Source organism: Ictidomys tridecemlineatus, chromosome 8, assembly GCF_052094955.1.
Source record: "Ictidomys tridecemlineatus isolate mIctTri1 chromosome 8, mIctTri1.hap1, whole genome shotgun sequence".
NCBI classification, from domain to species: Eukaryota; Metazoa; Chordata; class Mammalia; order Rodentia; family Sciuridae; genus Ictidomys; species Ictidomys tridecemlineatus.
The window spans coordinates 139,070,218-139,087,893 of record NC_135484.1 but is presented as its reverse complement, the minus strand read 5'-3'; the positions used below and the strand labels follow the sequence as shown (position 1 = coordinate 139,087,893).

Sequence of the window (17,676 nt, the reverse complement as noted above, 5' to 3'; positions counted from 1 at the left end):
TTAAGGGCAACACCTGGACAGGCTGTGTCCATATGGGATGGGAACGAAACAGGGGACAAAGTCCAACCCACGCATCATTTTCCAAGCCCTACAGCCTCGTGGGGAGCTGCATTCACCACAAGAAAGGGTTCCCTACTCAGGCACCATGGTGGTCCCCTGCAATCCCAGCAATTCAAGAGGCTGAGGCAGGAGGATTGCAAGTTCAAGGCCAGCCTCAGCAACTCAGCAAGACACTGTCTCAAATCACGATTTTTTTTTAATATTTATTTTTTAGTTGGACATAATAGCTTTATTTTATTTATTTATTTTAAGGTGCTGAGGATCGAACCCAGGCCTTGCATGGGTTAGGCAAAGCGCTCTACCACTGAGCCACAGCCCCAGCCCTCAAAATTTTTAAAAAGGGAAAGGGGATGTTGCTCAGTGATAGAGTGCCTCTGGGTTAAATCTCCAGGACCAAGAAAAAAAATTACAAAGAAAGAAAAGAAGGGCTCCCCCCGCTACCTGGCCCAGGGGCACTGCAGCTCAGCCTCACATCCACATCTCTTCTGACTGCCCACACTAGCGGGGTTGGTCTCAGCCAGAGTCCTGACAGTCTGTTCCAGCTTGAGCCTTTCATTAAATGTCCACAATTCTTACTGACATTAACCTTGGAATCCTCAGATTCCCTGCTGCCCATGTCCTTGAGTGAGGCAGGCGGGCTGCTGAGATGAGTGCTGGGGTCCTGCTCCTCCAGCATCACGATTCATACGCCTTCATCCCAAGGACAAATTAAACTTGGGGGAACCACCGAGAGTCCCAGAGTCCCAAACAGCCACTAGTTGAGATGAGAGCTTCATATTTTTTCTCAGTCGGAACCCAAATATCAATGTCATCAAACCATAATAAGGAAACAGAGCCTGTGTTCTGATCATCCTGAGCCCTGATCATTTTCCTCTGTGTGTCAGTCACCGCGCTGTGATAAACGCCTGAGGTAAAGCAACTTAAAGGAGGAAAGGTTTATTTTGACCCAGGGTTTCAGAGGTGTCAGTCCATGGTGCCTGGACCCTATTGTTTTGGGCCTGCAGTGGCTCAGTACTCATGGCAGGAGTGTGTGGCAGAGGAGGCTGCTCACCTCACAGCAGCCAGGAAGTAAGAAGAGCAAGGAGAAGAGGCTGGAGGACCAGGATCCCTTCAAGGACACGCCCCCCAATGACCTGACTTCCTCCCATGAGGCCCCACCTCTTAAAGGTCCCACCACCTCCCAGTGGCACCACAGGCTGATGATGAAACCTTTAACACATGGGCTTTTGAGGCCTGTTCCAGATCCAGGCCATAATACTCTCCGTGCCTCTGACCAAGCCCATTCTCTCTCCAGCTTTCCTGTGCTCTCAGAGACTCCCTCCCCTTCTCTAAAAGTCAGCCCACCCCACCCTTGAAGAGGGAAGTCAGGGGCCGGGAGCCAGCAGGGAAGTGGATTAATCCATTTCTCTATGGTTCTCCTCTCTGTGCCTCATCCTTCCCCTAGGGGGATGTACCAGTGGAAACTGGCTCACCATCAACCAGGAAATTTTTGTTTCTCCCTTAAAAGCTCAGATTTCATACATGCTAGTATGTTTCAGATGCTGTGCCATCTGAATATTACATGGAATTGTTCCAGTAACTGCATTTAAAAAACTCAAGACCAGAGATTTCAAGTGACCTGCCCAAAGGACACACAGTGGCAACCCCCCTCAAGGTCTTCAGACCTTGAGTTCAACTAACTTTCTCCTTAGCCTCCCTTGGAAGATCATCACACACACACACACACACACACACACACACACACACACACACACACACACACCTATACTCTTCCCATCCTATTTACCCCAGGGGACCCCAGGTGAGGCACCTCCAGCCACACCTTTAACAAGCTTAGGAAGCTGACTACCCATTCCTGGCTGTTGGTCATGGAGAATGATGGCCACAGAATCAGACAGTATGTGAGCTGGGACAGATAGGAGGGCACGTGCTAGCTCCATCCTGGGTGAGTCCTGCTACCCCTAAGTGTGATTGCCATCCCGCCCCCCAGCACTGCTCTGCATTTGAGATAGAAAATGAGGCATCACTGTCTGCCACAACACCTAAATCATACTGCGGTCTATGCATTTCTCCATACTCTATGTTTGTATAAATATGTCAAGATATTCTCTACTGTCATGTAGATCTAAAAAGAACAAATAAAAAAAGACACACACACAAAGAAAATATTCTAGAGTAAAACCAGTCCCACCTACCTGTCTTGTAATTCCACTATATTGGGGCTACTGGATATTCTTTTAAAAATGATATCTCTACCTTTACCCTAAATAGAAAATCCTGTTATCATCAGGTAATGTATATCAAGGTCCCAAGGCCACCTTGTCACATTTCACTCGGGCGTAGGAATCTAATTCTTTCCCCACGAAGTCAAAAAGAAAGGTAGGTGGTAGATGTGTTTTCAAATTTAGTTCAGGGTCAACTTATAATCATTGTCCTCGACGGAGGTTTTAGTGATAACATAAAAAGCTAACACTGCAAATGATTCTTCAGTGGATTTCAGAAAATAAAGAAGCTATTCTCACCAAAAAAAAAGTTACTATTTTTATCTCTCATCTGTCAGAGATCACAGTGTAGGTAGTGTTTAAAGATGAATGTTTTAGAATCAGAAAGACCTAGATTTATATCCGGGTTGGTTCTGCCAACTTACTGTCTCGGCAAGCATTTTTATTTATCTTCTAAGTTTTACTTTTCTACTAATAGAATAGAGGTACTAATAATAAGGTCTACCTCCAAGTCAGACCTATAGGGATTAAATAATGTAAGTAAATTATCATGTAAGTAAAATGATGAAAATAATAATTGTATTATGAACACTAAATAAAGGTAAGGTATTGTCCTCATTGTTGTTGTTATGAAGCAGTCACTATAGGGTGTCATTAAAGGAGGATGTGGTGCTAGTCTATCTCTGTTCAAGTCTCATCACTTACTCTGTGAACTTAAAATAGTTGCTTAACGGTTCTGTGTCTCAATTTCTTCATTGTAAAATGAAGACTCACAGAATCTACTGCATGGGGAGGGGATTAAATAATCCTCATGTGAGGATTAAATGAAGTTGATAAAGCTTTCAATGATGATGGGAATATTCTAAATCTATACTGTCCAATATGGTATCCATTAGCCACATGAGGGTCTTGAGCCCTTGAAATATGGCTAGTGCCCCTAAGGAGATGAATTTTTAAATTTCAGTTAGCTTTAATTAAGTGAATCAGCTGCATGTGACTAGTGGCTACCATATTGACTAGCATAGGCTGACATCACAACCTGACCATGCTAACCTTTAGCGTTATTCACTAAATGCCAGCCCAGGTCTTAGCTAGGAGCAAGGCAGGTGCTGAAGCCAGTGAGCAGAGTTTTCAAACAAGCATTTGCTTCTTACCAGTAGTGACCATAAGATGAGGAAGAAGGAAAGAATTCAATTTCAATAATACATGGAAGTCGTGATTGAAAGCACTTGAAATAAGAACTGTTAGGTGAATCTCATAAATTGTGTGAATCAAATTGCCAACTTAATTCATTCTCACTCGTTTTCAAACTTTTTTTCTTCATTTCAGTTTCAATTTTGAAAACGGTTATACATTTTGTAGAGTCTGGAAGATTACTTGTGGTCTCCTAAAAAGTAATTCCTTCCTAAAGAGTTTACATAAATATCACTCCATCGCCCCTCTTTTGGTGTGTGTGTGTGTGTGTGTGTGTGTGTGTGTGTGTGACTTTTCTGTTTAAAAGAATGGGAATAGATGCTCATAATCATGAAGTAGTATAAAGAACAAGAACTCAGGCCGGATGCGATGGCGAATACCTGTTATCCCAGTGGTTTGCGAGGCTGAGGCAAGAAGATCAGAGTTCAAAGCCAGCCTCAGCAAAAGCGAGGTGCTAAGCAACTCAGTGAGACCCTGTCTCTAAATAAAATACAAAATAGGGCTGGGGATGTGGCTTAGTGGTCAAGTACCCCTGAGTTTAATTCCTGGTACCAAAAAAACCCAAAAAACCCCAGTATGTCAATATTGGTGAGTGGCATTTAACTTGGGAATGCATCATATTAACAGATTGGTTTTTAAAGAACAGAGATATTTTAAAACAGTATATTGAAAGATAAATCATAGCCATCAAATAGTTGGAAAAGCAATTGATATCACCAAGTAAGACTTACACTTTTTTTTTCTCAAGTCCATGTATTAGATATGCTTCTGTAAAGTTGATACACATGAAAGTTCCTGCTTGATCTAACCTTCTCTGGGTTGCCTAAAGTGTCTCTTTACTTAAGGTTTTATAAGAGCAAGAACATCAGAAATGCAGCTATACCGATATGGAATTGTTTTTTATAGCATTAAAGAAAAGAGAGTTGTGAAAATTCATGGAAGAATTCAATAAGAACAGACCTTGTCTCCCAAAATAGTCATTGATCTCAGCATTTCATAGACACCGTAGCATGACACAGCACCTGATCAACACATAACATGAAAATACTATGTGTAGGCTCCATTTTCCCCAGAGGAAATGGGAGGGAATACCTCCACCTACATTTCCCAGACAAGGAAGGGTGATATTGACCACTGGGCAGATTTTTATATTGGGGTTGATCTGAGTTTTTAAGATTCAGTATCATCTCAGTAGTCAGGGCCAGGAAATTTAAATTCTGAGGGCAAGAAACAAACAACAGAAAGGGGACATCAAGTCTTTGTTAACTGCAAAAGAAACACACTCCAATCAGAGAAAAGTCCCTCCTTCCACCTCACCATCTCCCCCAAGTCTTTGTCCATCAGGGACATTCAGGCATTATTGATATACATGTGTCAGCAGCTAATCACAGAGATAATTGATGAGGCATGGCTCCTGAAATTTTCCAGAAAGCCCAATCTTCTGAGCATATTCCAATCTGAAGTTTACCCGCAAGGCCCAACCACATATGATACATTCCCAAGTTAAATGCCACTTACCAATACTGACATACTGGGGGTTTTGTCTGTTTGTTTGTTTTTGTTTTGGGTAACAGTCTTCCAAATTTCGGGTTGAGCATTCCTAATCCAAAGCTGAAACTTTATCAATGAAATCATGATGTTCACAACATTTTGGATTTTGGAGTATTTCATATTGAGGATGTTTAACCAGAAAGTCCATGCCAATATCCTAAAATCTGGAAAACACCCAAGTTTTTCAGGTAAAGGCACTTCAAGACAAGGGATTTCAGAGAAGGGACATTTGACCTGCACTATCACATTTGTAAGGGTATACTTTGTTTTCCACAGCTCAGGAATCTTCTTGTAGAGCCAGCCCACCACATGGGAAAGGTTCTTAGTTGGGAACCTGGGAAACACTTTATGAGTCCATAGTGAATCCCCTAAGATATTTAATCCACAGTGTATGTATCTTGCACTTGTTGCTGTGTATGTCTATGGGGAGGAAGGGTTAGGAGCAGCTATCAGATTCATCTTTTAATGTTTTTATTAGGACATTATAATTATATATAATTGTGGGGTTTATTTTGAAATAATCATACCTGCATGGGACAGAAGTTGCTCCCTTTCAATCCCCAGTACTTACCTCTTTTCCTCCCTCCTCCCTCCCTCGTTGTCCTTCCTCAACTCTGCCGGTCTCCCTTCTATGTATTTATTGGTTTTTAATGGGTGCTTCATAAATAGACATAAAGGTGAAACTCGCTGTGGTGTGTCCATGTTTGTGCATAATGCATAATTGCTCATAGATGGACTTAACACATAATTTGGTCAACTTCATTCCACAGTCCCTTCCTTTTCCCGTCCCTCCTTCTCTCTCCCTCAAACCCTTTCCTCTACTTCCCTGATCTCCCTTGAATTCTCCTGGGATCACCCCCCCACACTCCACTTTCCCCCCTTATTTTGTTCTGGCTTCAGCGTGTGAGAGAAAACATTCAACCCTTGACTTTCTGAGCCTGGCTTATTTCACTCAGCGTGATGTTCTCATTTCCATTCATTCACGAGCAAATGCTGATTGATTTTTGAGGGCTCAGGCCCATACCTGTAACGGCGTGCCATGGAGAAGGCAGATGGCCCCCAAATGTTTTTCTCAGAGACAATTAAAATCATCATAAGCAAACACTTTGACCAGTAATGTCTCTGAAGCATCCCCACCTTCTCTAATTTAGAGAGTTTTTTTAAAAAATAAATATTAATCTTTATTTTGTATTTTAAAAAACCTAGAGGATTTTTAAATTCCTTAAATGTAGGGGAAAAAATGTCCTGGACACACCAGAGGATTAAACCAAGGGGACCATGTAACTAACATATTTCAATGTACTTCAGTGTTTACATTGACTACATCTGGGAAGAAAGTAACAAATTCAGAATGACTTCCACATGTTTTGTCTGTACCAATGGTTTTTAACTGGGCCGGGGGCGGGATTTTGCTACCCAGGAAATATTTGACCGTTTCCGGAGCTGCTTTTGGTGGTCATGAGAGGTGTAGGGGTGCAATTGGCATCCAGTAGATAGACCCAGAGATGCTGCAGAATGTCCTACAGCCCAGTCAAAAAGATGTCAATCATGTTGAGGTTGACTCTGGGCTAGACCTTGACTCTTGGCTATTCCACAGCCTTCAAACCAAGCTAATCCACTCGCACTCTGTCCCCAGCAGCCACAAAATTAATGTCTGGTTCACATTCCAGTGTGTTCCTTATTTAATTGACCCCTCTCCCATTGAGCCTGATTTATTCACAGTCTTGTCACCGTGGCTCCAAATTCAACATTGCTCCCCACCCAATTTGGAAAACTCCCTTGCTCCTGGCTGGTGTCTGGACCTCAGGACAAAACGGTTTGGGTTGTCTTGTGAAGGCCTAATTGTTGCCTTTGCTGGCCGCCTCTGGTCATGGAGTCCTAGGCTCTAAGTGCAGCCTCCCTAGTTAGAAAGACTTCACCTTGAGTCCCTTTCCAGTCTATAGCTTCAAATTCTCATGCAAGATGCTTACTTCTCTGAACCACAGTTTCCTCTCTCATAAAATGGAACTCCAGCACCAATGATCCTTCCGAGAAAACCTTATTCTTCTTAGAGGAACAACTATTATTATGTTATCATCTCCTTTCTGGGTTCCTTGGAGCTGATACAAATTCAGCTCTCGTGCCGTGGGGCTTATGTGAGAACCATAAATTCTCAACTGGGGTTGGTCCTTGGTAGTCAACAAAGATGCTGAAAATAGATGAATTAAAACCTCCACTACTTGAGATTCTAACTTAATCGTTTGGCGTAGGTTAAGATCTCCATAGTTGTAAAGCACTAACTACTAGTAGATAAGGCACACAAACCAAGTGTAACTGCTGCTGTTTCCATCTTGACCATGTCTGCTCCACTCCTGATCCCCCTGAACCCATCTCTCCACCCACCTGCTGCCCAGGACAGAGGGTTACGAATGTAACAAACATGAGGAAGTTGCTGAAGGTTTTGTTTTCTTACAGATTTTAAAAACAAAAAAAATTCCATAGTCATAAACTGAATCTTAAACCAAGACTTAAAAAGTAAAGCCATAAGATTTGATTCTTAGCTACAGAGTCAGTAAGCAAGGGTCCTTTTCTCTGGGTAACATCCTTCCTTTTTAGCTCCACACAAAAGAAACTTTTCTAGGTTATACACTTGCAAAAGAAATAAGGTCTAACAATGACTAGGTTGTTACCTAGAAAACTCAAGCAACCAGCAAATTCCATTTCTAAACAGTTTATCTAACTTAACAAATATTTACTGGACACTGGGTTGCTATTGGAGTTAAAAGTGTACTAAAATAAAAGGTAAATAGAGCTACCTAGAGCATCGCTACTCCAAAAAAGCACGAGCTATAATGTATTGCACCTTTGCCATGAACCTTGCAAACAGCTTTCTGTGCATTATCTCATCCCACCCCTTTCTTATGAGGGAGGAATAATTTTATTATTTTTTTTATCTTGTTCTCAAGTGATTTAGGTCTTGTACAGATCTGCCCATTTGGCATACACACGCCCTAAGCAAAAGAAATCCTATAGTCCCCTGGCCATTTTCCAGCACATTAAGTTTGTGCTGGGAAAGTGTGCAGTTACAAGTGCCTGGTGCATAGCAAACACGGTGTAATGGATAATAATAATAATAATAACAATAGCCTTCTACAAACATCACCCCGTATGAACATCAGGCCAGTTTTACAGAAAAGAAAAATGAGTCTTGGAGAGTATTAGTGAGTCACCTGGGTCCCCACTGTCAGCAAGGGTCAAAGCTGGCATTGAACTCTGGTTGTCTCTGCTTGACAAATACCTGATACTTGGGGGAGTTGTTATGGACAAATTCACCCACAAATAGCTGTATCTCGTCCTAGACTTCTACCCTCCTGGGATCCTCTATTGCAGCTGTAGCTGAAAAATTCTTTCCCCTGTTTCAGTGTCCAGAGTCCTCCTCTTCAAGTGCAACAACAAGGACTCTCTCCTTAGACATTTAAAGCAAGAAGGCACGAGCCCCACGGAGCATTCTCTCTCTCTCTCTTGAGCTCAGGAATCCCTCACGTCCTGGTAGGAGGTGTGAGTCCTTTCCAGAAGTCAGTTCACTCAGCTGCCCTGTTGGAGGAGGCTGCTGCTACACCAAATGCACTCCCACGCTGCCTGTGGACACGAAGCAGCCAGTGGCCACGGCTATTAACCCGAACTCTAATTAGGATGGTTTTTATAATGAGGGAAAGAGTGTGATTCTAATTAGTAATTTCCCATCTTTTTCTCCATAGGTATCCTCAAGTCAGAGCAATAGGCTGTCCTCCTCCTCGGGCTGGTTGCACATACTATAAAAACTTCAGCAAAAGTGAAAATGGTGAAGGAAACAGAGAAGCAGGAGAGAGGTCTTACAGGCTACTGATGAGCTGTGTTCTCCCTTGACGCAGGTCCGAGGCGCTGCGGTCGTGGGTTCGGACATGGTTGTCACTGTTGAGTTTACCAACCCTTTAAAAGAGACGCTTCAAAATGTCTGGATGTACCTGGAAGGTCCTGGAGTCATAAGACCCAAGAGGAAGACGTTCCGGTACGTGCTGGGAGAAAGCGGGAAGGCAGTGTGGGGCCGTGGGACGCTGTCTCTGTCCCTCTGTGTCTTTTCTGATCACATCTACTCTCTAGTGAAAGTGTCGAAGATGCAACTCCTTGATGGATCCGGTCTGTGGGGCATGGGGTAAAAACAGGGTTGGATTGACCATCATGTCCATCATTGAATCCTTAAAGCCACCCCAGAAGGGAGATACAGTTACCAAGTCTCTTCTTTTGTTGGGGAATTTGGAGCCTCAACAGGTCAGTGGGCTGCCTCCATGACACACAGCTCATAAGCAGAGAGCCGAATTTCAAATTCAAGGTGGCTGATTGCAGAACTCATTCCCGTCATTTTGACACATGACTCCTCATGTGTCACCCACTAATATTCACTGAGCACCTGCATATGCCAAGTAGGACGTTGAAAGATGCCCTTTCTATGGATCCTTTCTCTCCAACTCCACCTCTTAGATTTAGCAACCCAATCACTGTGGTTCCATTGGGGCCAAAAGGCTGCCCCAGGCTCTGTAATACTATGAATGGAACTCAGCCTCTTCCACACTCAGCACCATCAGACTGAGCCCTGCTGGTTTGCTTCTATGGCACCTATTGACTGTGACTGTCATCCAATAGGACAGCCCATTCCACAGTCAGGTAGCTCAGAAAACACACCTTTTCTACCTTGAGATCCTACCAATACAATTTTGTTATCTGGCCTGACACAAAATAAGCTCCACGACTCTTCCACCGGATGACTCGTGAATGTGCACAAGCAGGTGTCTCGTCTTCCTTGAGTCTTCTCTACTTGGGACCAAATACCCACCCGACTTCATCTCTCCGGCCACGAATGTGGTTTTAGCTCCCTCCCTCTCCGGCACTGTGCAATTTGTCTGTTGCTCCTCTTAAAGTGTGACACTCAGAATGGGTCCCAATCTTTGAAGTTTATTACTTTCATTTCTCCCACAAATAAGTCCCTGTCAGCATCCATCAATCCAGCACATTTCCTACGGGGTGACCTTCTAAGGCAAAGAAAGGGAAGTGAGAGGTTTGGAAACCACCTCATGACCATCTATGTCAGGAATCTTCCCAACACCTCTTACGGAAGCCACCCCACTCTGTAAGCTGCAAGGCCTCACTCATCCTTTCTGGGACACCGCCATTACCCACCAAAGATTCTCTGCATTTCTTGTCAAATTACAGGTCCCACAGCTTTCTGCATCCTATCTTAAGAGATGCCTTATTACCAATGCAGTACACAACACAGAAAATAATTCGAGTGCTTTTTTTAAAAATGGCAAGCACAAGATATCACAACCTGCCTGTATTAATAGGACAGTCATAGGGGGGAAAAAAAAGAATTAAATTAGAAATCAACCCCAGCGAGAGGGAGAGGTCAGCCGCCATAGCCCTGCTTTTGTCAGAAACGACAGTCTTGCTCACCCATTCTCGCACCTTCCCACTCAAAATCAGATGCAAGAATCGCTCAGGCAAAGTGAAACACGTTTCCTCTTCCAAACGGCCCCCTGCTGTATCCAATTTTTCCTTCTCGAACAATAGCCACACGATCTGTATCTGAGGGTACTGGAAACTTCTGCTAGCTTCACACCTTGGCTGTCCCAAGAATCCTGCATTGCTCAAGGTGAACACGTCTATGCTGTGGCTTACCTGGGTGTTCCTCAAAGGTGCAGATGTAAAAGTGTGGTTTCCCCCCCCCCCCGGGTGGCAGTGTTGGGAAACTCTGGGGACCTTGAAGACATGTGGCCCAAGATGGTTTCACGTTCCACCCTTCCCAGGCCCCCCTCCCATCTCAGATGCTGGGAGGTTCCGTTTCCGTAGATTCTTTTCTTTTTTTAAGTTTCTGCACTTCAGACCATCCAATAATTCATCCGCCAGATTCATTTTTTTCTCTTTTTAAAAAATGATCAGGTTCAGTGAGTTATTTCAAGGGAAAACTTCCCCAATTTTGTGACTTGAGTTGAAGCTTTGTTTCCCAAGTAGGAGAAAAGCTCAGCCTCCACACACAGAGGACAAACCGTAGGTAGCTGCAGTTTGTTGTTATAATAATCCCATTTGCCTGTGTGCATTCAAGATGATAAATGGCCAGAGTATCCTGATAGCTCAGCACATTACTGAGAATCATTTATCACAACATCCATCCCCTGGAAATGAGATTATTCCGACATTACTCCACTTACCAAAATGAGCAAATGATTTTTTTTCTCACTTTCTGTTATGCATTTATCTGTAGGTAAAATGACATGCATGTGCACCTTAACATTGGGATATTTTCATATGCACCCATTGTTATATGACCAAGAGCAAATAATGAGGTGAAGCTCAAGATCTGGTGACTATTTGAGGTGGTTACCTACATTGCACGGTCCCAGGTCAGATCCTTAAGCAGGACAGTTGTTTCACAAGGTGCTTCTGATTGATCACGTGAGAAACCAGGGTCAAGAGAACCTATGGATCTGGGTAAAAATAGCTTCTGTTGACAAATACGTATCTTTAATTCATATTGAATTGATCACTGTAAATTAAGGACAGAGAGTTGCTTCTCTGTACACAGACTCAAAGAGCTTTTGTAAATTGTTCTGCAAAGAGTCCAGGCAAAGCAAACAATAACCACAAAGGTAGAGGTGATAGGAATAATAACCGTAATACATTTCTGACATTTCTTGACGCTCACCGTGTCTTGCCGCAATTCCAAGTGCAGTGCAAATATTAACCCACCTACCCTCTCTCGCTCTGTTCAGCGTCCAACGGCGTCCACCTTTTATAGGGGAGGAAAACAATGTCGAGGTCAATGTGTTTCAAACCTTGAAACATAAAATCAACTCACTGGGTTTGAAAAACTACACAGGTTATGTATATATGCAATATTCCCATCATTTGTTTTTTTAAGTCACTTATTAAAATAATGTAGAGAGCCACACTTATAAAGAACCAAACTTAAGGAAAGCATTAACAAATATTAAATTAATACAGACATTTTAGATGATCAGTGTCAAAGTCAATGCCTGGAGCCGCACCGTAGAGAGAGCTCCCGAGGGCTCAGATGCCTTCTCCAATTCACAGGGAAAGAGGTGAGAGGAAACAGGATTTCTAACACAGTGCCTGGATTTCTGAGATGTCAGGCCTTTAGCCTTTTGACCCTAGAGGAGGTGAACCCAGAGTCGGCTGAAATACACGTTGTTTCATTGATGTGAGAGGAAATCTTGGCATTCTGACTTCACACAGAAGAGGTCAGGTCTGTAGGTATGTGGCCCTCGGTTTCTCCCTTCCCTTTATCTCTGTCAAGTGACAGTGTATGGTCCCAGGCCCCTGAGGGCAAATGGAGGCCCATCTGATTGAGGTCCTTGGGCCACACCCGACTTTCCTCACAGTTCTCTTTCCCACTGACCCCCACCCGCAGCCTCCCAGGGCAAAGCTGAGCACTGTCCCTAGCCCCTTTGCCTGCCCTGCAGGTCCCTCCAGGAGGGAGGGTCTTACTCCAGCTTGTCAGCCTCCTCCCCACGGGGATCTGTGGATCTAGCCAGAGAATTCCTTTACTGAGTACAAGCACTCTCTTAGGTGCCCCGGCAGGTCTCTGTTCCTGAGAGATGCCCCATCTCAGCCAGACGCTGAGATTCTTGTCTGGCTCAGCCATGTAGCTATTGGCAATGGTGGAGAGGCCACTGGCTGTCTTTGAAGTGGACTCCTCCTTACCTATCAACTGGGGGATAAGAATGCCTTCGTTGCTGGGTGGATAAAAAAATGCAGCCCAGGGGCTGGAGCTGTGGCTCAGAGGTGGCTCATTTGCCCAGCATGAGTGAGGCACTGGCCTCGATTCTCAGCACTACATGTAAATAAATTTAAAAAAAAATAAAGGTCTATGAACAACTAAAAAAAAGAAAAGAAATGCAGCTCAGTTTCCTTGTCCGGTTAATTCCACTTTTCTCCTGAATCCTCATCCCCTACCTTCCCATTCTTCTGAATCGAGGCCTGCCTTCAGATAGAGTAACCTTGGTCTCCTGTGTGCTCAGAAAAGTATTCCTTTAAACTCATCCCTCCCTGCCTGGTGCAGACCCCAGCCATCTTCCAGGTCCATGCACCACTGGGAAAGAGCAACTAAACCACCACTAACTACCAACTAAACCACCACTAACTACTGACTATAGATGGTCAAGTTCCTTTCAGTTTCTGTTCAGCCCAAAAGTCCAAAATGACCCAAGGCTTGTCCTTGCCTGAATGTTGCCATGACCTAATGATTTGATAAAACTTCCTCACATGGCTAATTTATCTAGTGAGGATTATAGATGGAGGAGCAGTTCTATCACTCTATCGTTATCTCGTAAACAAAGACCTTGGTATAACTGAAATGACAGCAACAAACATTTTCTGAATTTTTAAAATATTTTCTGACTATTTCACTACATACTAGATCCTTTTTGGCCTCTCTGCTCGGATGATTTCCTTTAATTCCCACATGGGTGCTGTGGGATGATCCACATCTTCATTTTGCAGATGAGGAAACTGAGGCTTAGGGAAGGTCCATCAATTCCCCATGTTTTTACACTTAATAAGCAGGAGTATCAGAGTTAAGCCCGGGTATCCTGAATCCAGAGTCTATGGAGCTTGTAACCACTAGAAAATATTTCATCATACAGACACCAGGCATTACACGTTAGTCCAATAGAATGTGGGTTTTGTCCAAAATAGATAGATCCATTCAAATTTGCTTTTTCTCTCTGTGGTCCCATCTATCAGGCACCTATCCCCACGGCATAGGCCCCATGCATAATCGTGTTCATTATGGAACCATACCACGGCACGGACAAAAATTATTTTTCCTCACAATCTCCATTTTCAAAACTTCTAAGCTCAAAACTGCTGAGTATTTTCAGAAGGTCTCCAAACCCACAGGAATTCAAATTCAGAATGTATCATTTCCAGTGACCACAAAGGAACTTTGAGAATCAGTAGGTCAACATTGAATGAGTCCTATCTGGAGTGAGTTCCACCTTGCATGGAGGCCTGGAGAAGCCGGACTGGTCTGTGTCATTTCCAGGTGGAAGCAGTTGGTTGTTTTGCTTTGGGGCAGACCTTTTTAGCAGCCTTCATTTGTCTTGCTGATATTCAGACTTTTGTGAAATTCAAAACAGTCAAAACTCCATTTGGCAGGAATGTAGAAAGAATAGACAGTTGACTATAATTTCGGCTCTTCCATTATCTTGCCCATGAGACTCTGTGACCTTGGAGATTCTCTTATCTGTAAAATGACACAGTTGGACTAAGTCATTTTTAAAGCCCTTGCCCACTCCAACATGCTTGCCTCAATAAACCCATGGAATAGATTCCTTTTTATCTTTCCAAGATGCTCATAATGGTCTTGATTCATCTCCCTTCCACTCCCCCAGAATAAGGCTGACCCCGGTTCCAGGCCAGGTCATCCAGCACTTGCCCTCCCTGAGAGTCAGTAAGCAGAGACCAGGAATCCTCCACCCACAACACTTGCAGGAAGTCTTAAATATTGAACGAAAGCATAAGTCTTGCTTGAAAAATAAAACCTGTGGAAAAAAGTAAGCACAATGGTCAGAAAAGGAGTCGCATGTAAAATAAAGTGTAAAATACAATATACATAGAAAGAGCAGGCACTCAGAAACCCCTGGGGTCAAATCCCGTCTCCGCCCATAGACCACGTGATCTTGGAAAACTGACTTCACTGCTTGATTATCTCTATGTCAAAGCATGTCTATCTACTTTGAGGCACTGTCACACATACAAAATCTGCATATTGTTTCCTCCCAGGATTACATAGGAGAATGTGTGAGAAGGATCCCATGGAAATCTATATTTCCCCAACCCTGATGGACCTCAGTCACCCCCGGAAGTAGGCTTGTCCTCAAGACTTGGGGAGATGGTAGAGCATGCACTGAAGAAGAAGAGGAGAACTCTAGGACCATAAAAGATTACCCTAAAGTTACCAGGATAGACATTGGCAAGTAACAGAAAGCTGAACTGATCGAAGGAATACAATATGGTGGTTGAGAGGATTAGCAATGAGCATAGAGATACTCAAAGGCAGATGGCAGCAAACAGGGTCCTAGTCCAGATGTTCAGCCTGGGAACAAGGTCTCTCCCCTGGGGATTGGCAAGACCTAAGTAGAGGGTCAGAGCCTCAGCAATGGCAGTTGAGGATTCAGATAGCATCTAATCCCGGAGGAAAGTAGAGTTGGTTGGTCTTCCCAGCTTTCTGTTGTGAAGCAGAGGACGTATACAGGTGGAAGGAACCATGCCCCAATGGGGCTGTTGGTGAATGGCTCTGCAAAGCCTCAGTAGGGACCTCATTTGGGTTCCTATGTGCTGAGTCAGCCAGCCAAGTCCTTCAGCCCTCTGGCCACCATCAGCTGAGAGGAGGAGGTCAGGTGGCTCAGGTAAGGATTGTCTGCTTCTTGATCCGGTGGGAAACTGAATCCACCAACCTCTCGTCTCTTCTCCATCCTTCCAGTGAAATCCGGCCCAACGCCACTGTACAGTGGGAAGAAGTGTGTCAGCCTTGGGTTCCTGGCCGTCGGAAGTTGATAGCCAGCCTGACCAGTGACTCCCTGAGACACGTGTATGGCGAGCTGGACCTGCAGATTCAAAGACGACCTTCCGTGTAAACGCACAGGAGGCTGAGATGGGCCCAGGCTTGGCTTCTTGTAGTGTTGGCTAAGGATATTCTAATGCACAAAGAGCTCTTGCTTTAACTTAGGCGTGAAGTCTCAGACAGGACTGGAGGGAGCCTGAGAGTGGGGACACTATATACAGCAAAGACACTCTTTTCCAAACCTAAGCTGTCCAGCATGAAAGTTAGTTTTGAATCACTCTCCCTTCCAGAGGATTCTGAGCATTAGCTTTAATTAAGCTCTAATTAAGCTCTCATAGTGCATAAGAGCAATAGTTATCATTTATCATCACAAATGGCTACAGCGCCAAATATCGGAGGGCTTCACTTAATGGGGAGATTTGCTCAATACCTGCCCTCATTTAAAACTTCTGATTTCACACTCAGCCTTCTGGGTGCAACGTACTCCCCCAAAGGGAGAGAAACACATGACCCCGCTCTTAGAATTCTCTTCTCCTTTCCTGGAATCAGGTTCCACCCTCCGTGTTAGAATCCTTTTCCCAGGAATCTGAACACAGCATCATTTTTCTTCTTGGCAAAGCCAGGAAAAGGTCTTTCGTCTTGCACCTGCAGCCAAGAGAATGCCTGCCAAATTTCACAGATTTACCTTTCGAGAAGATGTGGCCCCACATTAACAAATTGCATTTGTGCAAAACTTAATCACCTAGGAGGAGATAAGAAAGCAGGTGCAATGCTCTGATCTATTGAATAATGTAGTTTTATGGTGCATTTTAATAGGTGTCACACTGTGGCCTGATCAGTGGGAACCAATATCCCTTACTTTAACCTTTCTTGGGGTATATAACTAGAAAGTAATGAGGCTGGTTTGGGACTGGAGGAATAAATATAATTCTCCTTAATTAGTGATTATAGTTCACCTGTCTCCCTGGGATCATCTCCTTCACACAATGACACAGGTTCAGGTCTTTTGTCAGAGATAGAATGAGCCCAGCAAGTTGGAGAAACTGGTAGATTGAGTGAGTAGACACGTAGAAGAACAGGCAGCCACTGAGTCTCTCTTTCCTTCGTATTGCCTATGTTGAGATCTCACCTCGACACCCAGGTGCTGAAAGGTAACAGGAACACAGCCCTGCAAACACCCAGTGCCAGTTCTGGCCCAGTGACAGGATGCCAATATCATTTATATTCTGCACCAAGGCTCCAACAGACAAGGTTACTGGTATTTATTTACAAGGCAGATTTATGGTCAGAATTTCCCATTAAAGTGCTTCGGGTATGATTTAGGTGAGTCGATTGTCATTTTTAGAAAAAAAAACATACATAGACAGAATAGCATGCTATGTTCTATAAAACTACATTTCTCAGCCTTTGAAACTGATTTTGCACCTTCAGTGCTAAGTCACGAAGGTTACTGGGTCCCCTCTATAAGTATATCCCACATAATTCCATTAAGTCATCTCCCAGCATGTGCCAAGCCTTCCAATATCCAATTTTTTTAATGAAATGCATTTTGCTAGACTGTTAAATGGGCTTAACTTAGTATATTGTTATTAATGCAAATGTGATAGATGCTTAAAATAAAGTTAATCTGATTATATTTGCATCTGCACGGAAGTGAATGTTGTTCATTTTTACTCCAACGTATAACTAGCCTCAACTGCTTGAGAAACCATTCTGTCTCTGCAGTGGACAACCCACCCCTGGATAAGACAACAAACACTTGTCCTTTGGAGAAAATGACTCTAGTAGATACAGACGTCAAAGTTAGCTTTTCTCTCCTCTTTACTAGCCACATTCACTGAAGGAGGATGTTTGCATATTCAATTTAAAAACGAGCTTCCAAAAGCTGAAAATGCTTCATAACTATTTTCCCATGAACAATCTCATGAACAAACGATGATGAATTAATATATGGTCAGCATGGAGATTCATCAAAAAAAAAAAAACAACAACACCTGCTATGGTCTTAGGATGGAAGACACATGGCCAGTGTGTAGAAGACATCCCACACTC

General features: G+C 43.6%; 1 protein-coding gene across 2 annotated transcripts in view; it reads left to right on the top strand.

Moving 5' to 3' along the window:
• Positions 1 to 17,272, top strand: part of F13a1 (coagulation factor XIII A chain) — a 160,700-nt gene extending 143,428 nt beyond the window's left edge. For both annotated transcript variants that reach the window (XM_078020501.1, XM_005327491.5), the window contains 2 exons: positions 8,918 to 9,054; positions 15,544 to 17,272. In XM_078020501.1, coding sequence (XP_077876627.1) covers positions 8,918 to 9,054; positions 15,544 to 15,697 — 291 coding nt within the window. In that variant the 3' untranslated portion in view covers positions 15,698 to 17,272. The remainder of the gene's footprint in view (positions 1 to 8,917; positions 9,055 to 15,543) is intronic.
• Positions 17,273 to 17,676: the final 404 nt, after the last annotated feature.